The sequence below is a fragment of the Protobothrops mucrosquamatus genome, unplaced genomic scaffold (assembly GCF_001527695.2).
Source record: "Protobothrops mucrosquamatus isolate PMUCROS unplaced genomic scaffold, P.Mucros_1.0 scaffold_65, whole genome shotgun sequence".
Taxonomy (NCBI): domain Eukaryota; kingdom Metazoa; phylum Chordata; class Lepidosauria; order Squamata; family Viperidae; genus Protobothrops; species Protobothrops mucrosquamatus.
This window is the reverse complement of record NW_015386141.1, coordinates 481,481-493,326: the sequence shown is the minus strand read 5'-3', so window position 1 is coordinate 493,326 and position 11,846 is coordinate 481,481. Positions and strand designations below refer to the sequence as shown.

The following is an 11,846-nucleotide window of genomic DNA, read 5'->3' as shown; positions in this document are numbered from 1 at the left end:
ATTAGGCAATATAATATTAATCTTGGTCATCACCACCCGAGCCTGTTATTTTGGGTTATATAATTGATCCATTGTGTTTATGTGGATTATTTACTTGTACGGAGTAATCCAATACATATGGGGCATTTAAAATGTTGCCCATTTCAATCCCTTATCATGATAACTATATGCATTAACCCCATTCCTTCTTCTCTGGTCAAGAATAGCCAGGATCTCGGTTCGACAAATCTTCAAAGCTATTTCAGGCCTAATGTTTTGCTTAGAAGCAACGCGCGGTCACATACTAATTTTAGGTGGTCCGGAAGCGGCTGAGGATGTAGGCAGTAAACCGCTCCCAGGCACTGACGGCAGGGCAGCATCGAAAGTCAAGAACTTCGTCCCCCCTTCGCGGAGAGGTCCCTTCGCCCCTCTTGTGCCCACCCCAGAAGCGGCACAAGCCCTTCTCGCGTTCTCTATCCCGGAGGAATAAGCGTCACAAGATGCCGAGCGAGCCTTCCTTAGCAGCCCGTAAACAGCAGGAGCCGGCCGTGCACTCAGCAGCGCCGCTCCGTAAAGAAGCTCGGCGGAGGCGGTTTCCCCTGTTTTCCGGCGGCGAGGACGCCTTTTGTTTCTGCTCCTGCCCCGGCTCCCTCCGGGGAAGAAAGAGGTGGCGGGGGGGGGGGGGGGGGAGAGAGAGAGAGCCAGCGAGGAAGGAAGGAGCGGCTGCTGCAACACGGCGGCTCCATTTCAAGCAGAGGCGCGGGAGCCGGCGGTCACGTGACGCGATTCCTGGAAAGTTCTTGGAAAGCGGCCTTTGCATTTTTACCGTTCCGCGAGTGAAAAAAAAGCAAAGCAAAATAACCGCGGGGAGAGAAAACGGCCGAGCACCGGGCGAGGCACCCCGACGCTGCGTCCAGATCGCTTGCAATGTGTCCCGGGGGAGGGGGGGGGACAAAGGGGGGGACTCCACATACTGTAAGCACGAGAAACCTGTCTCTTCCCCCCCACCCCCGCACCAAGCAGGAGCTCGCTCAGCCTCCCTGAAATGGCAAAAAAGAGCAAAGACGGGGACAACGCTCGCCTCGCCATTATTAATCCCAGTCATGACATGCAACCGCGTCACCCCACTTTCTGAGTTGTTTCGGTATCGGCGCGCGCCAGGGAGCAAATCTCGCCTGCCGGCCGCGGCTCTTCGCTCCTGTTTACTTGGCGTCCACGCGTCACATGAATATTTCCTGCCGCGGCTTGGTAGGATAAGCTCTTGTTAGGAGAGCATAACCTGAGCTGGCCGGGCCAGCGGCCACTCGCCCGGCCTTTCTCTCGCTCTCAAGCAGCTGATGCCGCGGTGGTCTTTTTCTCCCTCCCCCCCTCTCTCTTTTGAAACAAAAGCAGGGCTGGTCGCCGTGGTGAGCCTCCCAACGGCCTCTCCGTTTAAAAAGCGCCGCGCTAAAGAGACCAGCATCCCGCCCTTCTGGGTTTTGCCGCGTTTGCTGGCGAGGCCGAAGGTAAGAGTTTGGCCGGGTACACACGACTCTTCGCCTCAGGGCTGCCCACCGCTTATTTCCTAGACAGCAGCCGCTCTCTTGTGTGCATAGAAAGGGAGGAGAAGGCGTGCACCTTGGAAGCAGCCGGTAAGCCATCCTCGAAATTCCCGGCCAGGTGGCGGCAGGGCGCTTTCCCGGCGGGTGCTGTTTCCCCTCGTGTGCAATGGGGAAGTCAGGACAATAGGAAGGAGGCAGAGAAAAACGGACGCCCTTCGCCCACCCCAGCGACAAACGGGACGCCTTTCCGAGGGATGCTCCGTAAGTGAAGGTTCGGAGTGGCGGATTTCGACGGAGCCTCTCGCCGGGCCCTGGTTCTCCTCTCTTGCAGAGCTGCAGGTCCCTGCGGGCGCCGGTCAGATGGGCTGGGGCAGCCGCCAGGAGCTCTGGTAAGGGTCCGGCGCTCCGTGCTTTCCTCCTCACGCCGTGGTCTCTGCCCCCAAATGACCCTGCGCTCGGCCGAATCCTCGGATGGCACCGACAGGGCTGGGGCCGAGTGGGAAGCTGGAGGAGCCGCGGCGGAACCTGCTGAAGGGGAACGCCTGGACTCTGCCATGCGGGAGTTGAGATGCGCGGGTAAGCTAAGCGTGGGGAATGGGAGCGTGGGAGTGGGCACCCGTGGTTAGATTGACTCGTGGGATCAAAAAATAGCTTGTCCCCTCCCTGCGTGCAGTGTTCGTGGGAACTGGAGTGATTCTGTTGTGTAGCATCATCAGCGCTGATGGGGTTGTGGGGGGAGAAAGAAGACCCTCGCCATTAAGCCTTTGAGAGGTGGAGCCCCAAAAGGCGGCGCTCCGCAGAATCTGAAACGGGAGGACGAGGCTGCAGTCACGACTCGAAAGGGTCGCGCTTCGAGGGTGGAAAGGCGTTGGGGCTGAGCCCAAATGATCTCGTAAAACTAATGTGTTTACCTCCCTGGAAACCCCTGCAGGCTTAGCTATTTTTCTACAAGTTCCACGATGCTAGTTTGAAGTCCGTCGTTCGTTGCTTGCGTTTTGGAAACTGCATTGGGTTTTCAACTTTTCTTTAACGATCATTCCGAGTTAAAGTAACTTTCAGGAAGCAGGCAGAAAATCCTGTCTGATGGAATAAATAATAGTTTAAGGTTCTGGGAATAAGAAGGAAGAAACAAGTCCTGTTGTTTCTCAGACCTGTATGTTGGAGCGCTGTGCTGCAACTTCAATCCATCTTGAATTTCCACATTTCAGATTAGCCAACACAATTAGGTGTTCATTATCAGATACATTGTATAATCCTGAACTTGTTCTCCCACTAGTAGTAGCACCTCAGAATTTAGAGACTGGTAAAATGCAGGGCAGAATTAGGAGTAAATCTCAAGTTACATAAGCATTTCTAGGAAAGCATTTCTGTATTAATAAAAACAGGTCAATTTGTTTAGAATAGTGATCAGAAATTCTAATAAGAATTCTTTGAAAAATCTTTTAGCTTTATTCACCCTAGGCTTTTTATTTTACTTTTACTTTTTATATTACACTTTTAAAAAGATGTCCCTTTTTCACTACAGTTTTCCTATTTGGTCCTGTATTTAGTTCTGAGACAAAATTGGGTACACTACAAAGCTCTTACTTTTAGCTATTACTACTGTATTATAACAAAAAATTATTCCAATTCTGCCAGGTGATCCTAGGAGTTGTATTTTAATGCATGTGGAGACAACCATCTTGGACAGGCTACTTCAGTTATTAAATGAAAGGGATATTCTCTTATTCTTTGGGATTAAGAGAAAGTGTTGATTTTAGGATTTTTAGGATCTAAATTTTGCCTTGTTCTAATCTCATGTTTCACATATCTGCATTGTATTTGATGGCTGAAGTGTTATAGGGTTTTGTTTGTTTGTTTGTTTGTTTAGCAGAGCTGTTAACAAAACAAGGCTATTGAAAAATGGGCAGCCTTAAATCCTGCTGATATACATACATACAGCATTTTTGCAATACAACTAAGTATATTGGTTCAGAAATCAACCCTATGCAGTATAATGGTATTTATTCTTAAATAGATACATATCATATTCTATTTGCAAGGTATCTTTTCTGGCCTTGTGGGGCTGGTATTCAAAACAGAAAGTAAAAGTGAGAAACTGCATTAGTTATTCAAGGACACCCAGGAAGTAGTATTAGAATGTTAAGTGATTTGAATCATTTGAATGCATTTATTATGTTGACTTTTATAAAAATTCTTCAGTGCAGATAATTATGGGCACTGGACTATCCTCGGCTTCCAGTGGTATTCTGTCTAAAAATATGCTGAAGATTCTTAACTATTTTTTGCTTTCTCTTCTATTAGGATGGTATTGGGGAAGCATGAGTGTTGCAGAAGCAAAGGAAAGATTACAAGAAACATCTGAAGGGACTTTCTTGGTCAGAGACAGCTCTCACTCAGAATATTTACTTACTATTTCAGTCAAAACCTCAGTAGGTCCTACCAACTTACGAATAGAATTTCAAGGTGGTAAATTCAGTCTGGATTCTGTTATCTGCATTCGATCAAGACTCCAGCAATTTGATAGTGTGGTTCACCTAATTGAATATTATGTCCTTATGTGCAAGGATAGAAGAATGGTTTCTGAAATACCTTCCAATGGAACAATCCATCTTTATCTGAACAAACCTCTCTATCATTCAACACTGTCTCTACAGCATCAGTGTAGAGTAGCAATAAACAGATATACAAGTAAAATCCAGGAACTTCCGTTACCAACAAGATTGAAGGAATTCTTAAAGGAATATCGATATCGGGTATAAGCATCTACTCAGCCTCATTTTAAGAAAACAGGTCCTGAATACAATTTGTAAGAAATCAAAATCTTCAGCTGCATGAACGTATCATGTAGGTCACTGTGAAAATGGTATGTTATTGTGTATGTTTGTGGATTTTAGTAGAGGACTTGGATTTAATGTTCACTATTACAACTTTGGTGCTCAGTAAGCTCCCTGATGGTATTAGAATTACAAGCTGGGGGAAAATGTGTTTCAGTGGGAACAAGTGCCTACAAGAGAATGGTTCATTGCTCTTTGATACCTATGCACTCACTTTGTTCTTAATATAAATGAGGCAGTTTTGTATGGTTCTCTTACAGAGAGCCATCTTGTGAAATATTACTAAATCCCAATTCAAATGATGTGGCTGCCCTTCAAAATAACTTCTGAATAATGTGGACCAGTCAGTGATACCATGGGTACCTTAAAGTAATCTATGGTGCTCATTCTGAGAGCATATTGCATTCATCAGTATTTTGAAAGATTAAGAAAGATTTGCTGATTCCTAGTGAACATTTACAGTTGACTGCTCCCCTCATATCAGAAGGGCTAAGGGGAGGATAGGCATCTGGATTTCAGCAGCAAATGGCTAACAACTCTGCATTTAGGTCACTGTAAACTTTTTATGAAGTTACAAAGGGAACATACATTTTGGGCAATAAATTTCCAGCTAGCATAAAAGATTGGCATAGAAGAGGCTGATGAGATTCACTGTCTGAGATTAGATCAGTCTAAAGCTCCTGATTATGTTTTTTGCACATTATTATTTACATATTAATAAATAGCAAGCTTTTATTTCCTAATATTATAGCACTCGAGTGTTTTCTTATTAAAAACTTATCTAGCAGTTCTTTCTGCTTATGAATACATGAAACTTTTTTTTTTGTGCCTTCAAGTCCACGTTGACTCTTCGTAACTGCCTAGACAAATCTTGCAGTTTTCTTGGCAAGATTTTTGGGAAATGGTTTGCCACTGCCTGCTTCCTAGGGCTGAGAGAGAGAGAGAGAGAGAGACTGAGCAATGGTCACCAGTTGGCTTCTTGCCTAAGATGGAACTGGAACTTACGGTCTTCTGATTTCTAGCCTGATGCCTTAACCATTACATCATACTGGTGCTCTTATGAAAGCTACAGAGCAAATTTATCCATTTTTACTCAGAATATAAGCTTAGCATTATAACAAAGTTCTATTTGAACAGTCAAAATGGGAATAGATTTCTAGATAAGGTATAAGGCAGTCAATCATACATGAGCTCTGAACACTCTGGGCTGGAGAGCTGCAACAGTCTCCCTTATACACTTAGATCCCAAGACTACACAAGCCCCACCCCAAGCCTTCAGTATGGTCTCCACAAAGCCTCCCTAAATAGTAACTTTAATTTGAGAGAAATGGGAGTATGGTATACATGGGGAGTAACCATGTCAGCTGTATGTATTTAAATACAGTTTTGTTTGGTCCTGATCCTACAGAGCTAACACTTCTCTGAAAGGCCAGAAGCAGCCCAGGCCTTGGGGAGGGTGTGTGTGTGTGTGTGTGTGTGTGGGGAACAGGTAGAATCAATCATTCCTGATTTAAAAATAATAAAAAAATTGATTAAAAATAAATCTTATTTCAAAGTAGAGGTGAAAAAGCAAAGGTCACATTATCACTGTTAAAAGGACTCAGTGAATACATTATGGCAGGAGTCCCCAACCCCCGGTCTGTGGACTGACACGGTCCACAGCATTCTAGCAACCAGTCCGCGCAAACAAGCGAAGCAGGCAGCATGCAAAACCACACCCCCTCCAGTCCGCGGAAAAACCTTTCTCCGTGGAACCGGTCCCTGGTGCCCAAAAGGTTGGGAGCCACTGAATTAGGGTAAGGTACCACTATTTGTGTTACCACAGACTTTTTATTCTAGATCCCTAACTTCAGTAACAGGCTTCCCTTGAATGAGACTTTATAAATATCTAGACTGCAGTCTTGCAGTCGTTTCAATCCAAAACAATAGCAAATATGACTAACTTCTACAATGTAGAATTTTTTAGTGTTCTTATTTCCTTGAAATGCAAGTAATTTTGCCTTTAAAAAAAAGACTATTCAAGCCTATAACTGTCCAATTTCAGACTGTATTCAGTAAATCAAATTGTAGTGTGCTTATACTCATAATGTGTTTCTGTGTTCAAATGAACTTTTCAAAATTGTACAAGCAATATTTGTACAATATTGTACAAGAGCAAAAATTATGGCACCAAGTGTATTCATACTGACATTTTAGCAGTTAAGTTTGATTAGTTTAGTGATAGGCAATAAAGTAACTCTAAAAATCTAAAATTCTTCTCCTACACATTGCTTCAACACTCTTTTAATACTATTCAAGCTAATAGCCTCAACTACATCTTATGCCATAATCCCATATAACAATTATGCATTGTGCAAAAAAGGATTTCATTTATTCTGTGCTGAAGGACTTGAATTTTAATAATATGAATAAAGAAGAAAAATATCCTCTTTCTTTAATTCTTATATACTACTACACAAGTTCTCACCAGTTGGTGGATGCAGTCATAGAAACTTTTTGAAACTTAATTTTAAAGTTAGTCTTTATTCTGTTTATTCAAATAAGAAAAAAAACATCTGGGGATGCAAAGAGCCAGGTGCACATTAGGAGCTAAATTTAGACAGGGCTAGAAACTGAGGCCATGCTCACATGATTATTTGCAAAACTATCTTGTGTAGATACATTTGTTGCTGTGGGAACAACAAAAATGGAGGTATGTAATGTTATTGATGAAATGTTTCTTTTACATCTATTTTCTCATTTCTGTTTTGATATATTCAAAATAAATATGCTAAAATTATTTCACATGTTGTTGCACATTATATTTTGCTTGTAGGTGGCTGTGGTAGGAAAGTTAAGATGTCAGTACAATGAATGTGGGACCAATTTCCCCCCCTTTCTTCTCTCACAAAGAATCCAAATAAAATAAATTAGTACAGAGAGAGGGAGAGAGAGAAGTTGAGAGATGAAGTAAGCCTCTATAGCACACATCATCTCTGGACCACCCATCGAACACTTTGATTTGGCTCAGTGAGCTCCAGTGGAATTCTGGGAACAGCAAATGGGTTGCTGGGATAGTGCAAGTGGCCTTTGGATTGCCCATTGATATAGCAATTTATTATCTCCTTATTATTGCAAAGTCTCCTGTTCCTAATCTTTTGAACTGCATGTTGAATTAAAAGTGGAAGACTATACCTCCTCATATTCTTGATTTCTATAATGCTGGGATGAAATATTTTGTAGTCTTATTCTGGTAGTAGTGAGTCAAAGGTACTGTGATAACTCCAGCACATGGGGCTGACTGTCAAGCCATGTTAATCATTGGTGTACCATAATGTGTAGCCCTGCTCAATATGTAGATTCAATTGCTATGGCTGATTAAATAGTGTTTTAAAATATCCTGGCTTAGTATTTGTGTGAACAGGTTATTTCCATACTAGCTTGGTGTCATTATGCTGAAAACTTAAGCCTTATCTTTATTTTACTACCACTGAGAGAGTCTATTGTAAGGTGTTGGATAAAATTAGATGTGTTTCTAAAGAGAAACAGGCTTCGTTTTTGTCACCTTTGGGTTGGAATTGTGAATGGAAATCAATTGCAATCTAAACTTAGCTCTAACAGAATATACTAGTGTGCATATTTTTTGTAAATTATGCACCAACATAATTTAGTTTATGTTATAATCCAGTGATGGCGAACCTTTTAGAGACTGAGTGCCCAAACTGCAACCCAAAACCCACTTATGCATCGTCGAGTGCCGGGTGGGTGTGGCCCATTGGCTGGGTGTGGCCCATTGGCTAGGCGTGGCCCATTGGCTGGGTGTGGCTGCGGTGGTAACGGCAGACTGGGTGGGACTAAAAAGTTCAATCAATCAATTCCAACTTTGCAATATCTTTTTTTTCCCCGCGAGAAGTTGAAATTGACTGATTGAACTTTTTTTTTTTTTTTGCACATGGCAGCGGAGGCCTAAAGCGAAAAAGTTTTATAAAACCCAGCTGTAGGACTGGGGCAATGGCGCCCGTGCCCATAGAGAGGGCTCTGAGTGCCGCCTCTGGCACCCGTGCCATAGGTTCGCCACCACTGTTATAATCTAAAGCAGAGGTGTCAAACTGCCGGCCCGCGGGCCAGATGCGTCACAAGGAAACCACGCCCACCCCATTGCCGGCAATGGGGAAAAAGCTCTGATACATCGTGCGACGTCACGTGACATCTCGAGTTTGACATGTCTGATCTAAAGAATGAAGGAACCCAGAAAACATGCTTAATATTATAATTCTTTTATTAAATCAAAAGTATTATCTTCTAACTAATGTTTCAAAGCCTCTAATGAGGCTTTGAAACATTAAAGATGATCACCATATTTAGCATTCCCAATAGTTAAATTATCTCTTGATAGTAGATTAGTTATGGTAGAATTTTTCCTCCAATTTGAAGGAACAACTCTAAATATTTACTGATGAAGCAAATGTAATTCAATGCCATAAAATATATTCCCATACAATGTTTATAAAATCAATCTATAAATGCCTTCATGTATTATACTAAAATACATTTTTGCTTAATTATGGTTATTATGATTAAAAAACATACAACTTATCTCGTAACTCAGTGTGACATTGAATTCAATCCATTTTATTTCAATTCTAAGATATTTGGTAAATATCCAATATTTATTATGTAACTACATTAAAAGAGTCCTGAAAATTATTATATTTCAGTGCAGGAAGCAATATATCTTATTGTTAAATCAACTTATACATATTTCAAGTTATGCATAAATACTGATGAATAATTATTTCAGTTGTACCTCTTGTGAAAATGCTTTTAGCCTGTTCTGTTAGATAAAATACCATATTAAAACACTTTGAAAAACTAGAAAAAATACCCTCTGGAACTTCTGGATCCATTGGGTTCTAAATCCATTGGGTCCAATGGAAAATTCTAGAGACTGTCACCTATGGAAAGGTCCAGGACATTCATGACTTAAAGTGCACCAATGAAATGATTTTACCAAGCCAAAAGAAAGATGTCACCATCTTCCATCTTCAGAAAATGTCTCATCTTCTCTGAAGTGACAAGTAGTCACTATCTAGGTGCATGGGGTCACAATTACTTGCAATAAACCTACAGTGGCCATGGAGGCCATTTACTCATACAAATTATTGCAGTTCTATCCTCCAGGGCATGGAGATTGAAGCCCTGAATACTCTTTAACAGTATCCAGGAGCTTCTATAAGGCTATTGCTATACCATCAGCAACCTTAGCTTGTCTCCGTAGAACAATTCTTCAGACATTCATACACAGCTATCTCTGGAGCACTTTTCATCACTGCTAAAGTCTCATGCATGACCATGGCAATCCATTCTCATTGGCCTTGCCATCTCTGCTGCAACACTTGAACTGGTTATATATTCACTTGGGCTACACTCCTGTTACTGCTCAACCATGTCTCAGGTGTGCATTCTCATCTACTACCAAACCAGAGATAGATGCAATCTTATTGCTCACAGAGATGGCTTTATTAGCAGAAGCCAGAAAGCCTAACAAATTGGCCACCTATACCTAGGCTTGGGTCAAACAGCTTACAAATAGGGTCTGTACTATGGGTATCCAAACTTTTGGCTTGTCTTGGCCACATTGAGTGAAGACCATCTTGGGCCACATATAAAGTATATAATATAGTTGATGCATATAAATAACAAACTTCCTTTGTTTTTAATGATCTTATGGGGCTGCATGGAGTCCACGGGCTGCAGGCTGGTCTATATCAATAATGCAAGCCCACTATCTCTTGCAATATATTCCCTTGCCCATCCTGGTGCTAAATTGAGCCCTCATTGTATTTTCTCCAGAGGCCAACAGTGGTTCCAACCATCACATACTTCACCAGCCTTTGCCACCATATGCAAGGCATATCTGTGCACCATGCCTGGTCAGAGTCATTCAACTACTTACTCAACACATTTCAATAAGCCAATTATTGCCACAAATTACATAACAGTCCCTCCATTGACAAATCCAATTCATACTCCTTCCTTTCCTGGGACCTTCCAGATAATAGTATGCTAGATTCCCCTGATGCCCCACATATCTCTCATTCAATCTTCTTCTGGTCTCATCATGAAAATGTACTCAGTCTGGTTAGATCTTCAGCTTGTCTCATCTTCCCTAGCAGACTCAAAACTTCTGGCTCACTTAAATTGAGCATCATTGAGCAGTGTCATCCATGGAAACATACAATCCTCTCTTGCTGCATCAAGTTAGCAAATGCTTCCTCCTGTGCTTCTTCAAAATGATTCCACTCATCCTGTCAAGATACCTTGAAAGACCATATTCAAAACCCTACTCCCTCATGAATAAGTAGACTTTCTCTATAGCACTGACCTTTGGAACATCTTATCTTGAGAGCTGATCCTGACAGATGGTATTTTGCAATGATATGAAAACTGTTTGATGCTGCCAAACTTTTAAAGCTTAATTCTGCAAGTTACTTCTTGAATATCTTTTATAGGTTGGACGTATGTTATTTTATTCTGTTGGGAAAGGATGGAAATTGTGAAGTTTTATTGTTACATTTTTGCATATTGGTGGTATGGAGAATGCAAAAATACTGCTAATATATAAATTATAAAATCATATGCTTTGCTAATGATTTATTTCTTAAGAGAGTTCTCCTTAACAATGAAGTTAATTTCTGGTTTTAAGAACCTGGCCAAATCATGATCCATTCTGTTCTTGTAACCTTTCTAACTAAAAAAACTGAATTTGATGTCTTGAATAATACTTCTAAAGCTTCAGTTTGGAGTCACAAGTACACTTCTTGCAGATGACTGCAGCCCATTATATCAACTGTTAGAAGAAAACATAATTTAGTGATAATCAGTGTAATGTGTATTGTATGGTCACACCTTAGTAGTGACCAGTGACTTGATTCTTCTTGAATTGCCATATTGCTGCAGCACAACTCGATAACCACAACAAAGCATGCAAAATTACTTTACTGCCATCTAGTTGTCATCCTGATTGTTGCACCACAATATTTTGAGCCCTACATTCTTCTGGATTTATTCATATATTAATGTTGATTTAGCAATATAATATTTCATCAGTAAATATCAAAAAATTAAATTTCAACTCATTTCAAATGCATGGTAATTGTAGAGAACTTCGGGAGGGTAGCAGCAGAAACCCTTTTTCCAACCTGAAGAAAGATAAAAACAATTTCCAGCTTCTCCGAGGATCACGCAATTACAATTCGTAGCATAGTCCACGGAATTCTGGGAATTGTAGTTTCGACATATTTAGATTCCAGGCTTTTAGCACGTTTTTGGTCGTAATATGATTTTGAAATAAAGCTTCTGTTCCTTTTCAACTTTTACGAGCAGCCCTCGCATCTAATCACAGAAACAACCGTTCCAATTTCAGATTGCTCCACTCTTTCCTCTAAGAAGCTTGCATTCCTATCTTGTAGGCGAAGGGCAAAATGGCGGCAAAAGGATGCAAGAACTT

The 11,846-nt window shown here is 41.4% G+C and overlaps 1 protein-coding gene across 1 annotated transcript; it reads left to right on the top strand.

Moving 5' to 3' along the window:
• Positions 1–1,963: 1,963 nt before the first annotated feature.
• SOCS2 (suppressor of cytokine signaling 2) lies at positions 1,964–4,642 on the top strand. The gene is made up of 2 exons (XM_015812923.1): positions 1,964–2,096; positions 3,825–4,642. Exons 1-2 carry the CDS (start codon positions 1,964–1,966, stop codon positions 4,280–4,282), a joined length of 591 nt encoding a protein of 196 aa, XP_015668409.1. The 3' UTR covers positions 4,283–4,642.
• The last annotated feature ends 7,204 nt before the right edge of the window (positions 4,643–11,846 follow it).

Coding starts and splice junctions, on each gene's coding strand:
- SOCS2 (XM_015812923.1), top strand. CDS start 1,964: ATGACCCTGCGCTCGGCCGAATCCTCGGATGGCACCGACAGGGCTGGG. Junction 2,097..3,824: donor GCGGGAGTTGAGATGCGCGG/GTAAGCTAAGCG, acceptor CTCTTCTATTAG/GATGGTATTGGGGAAGCATG.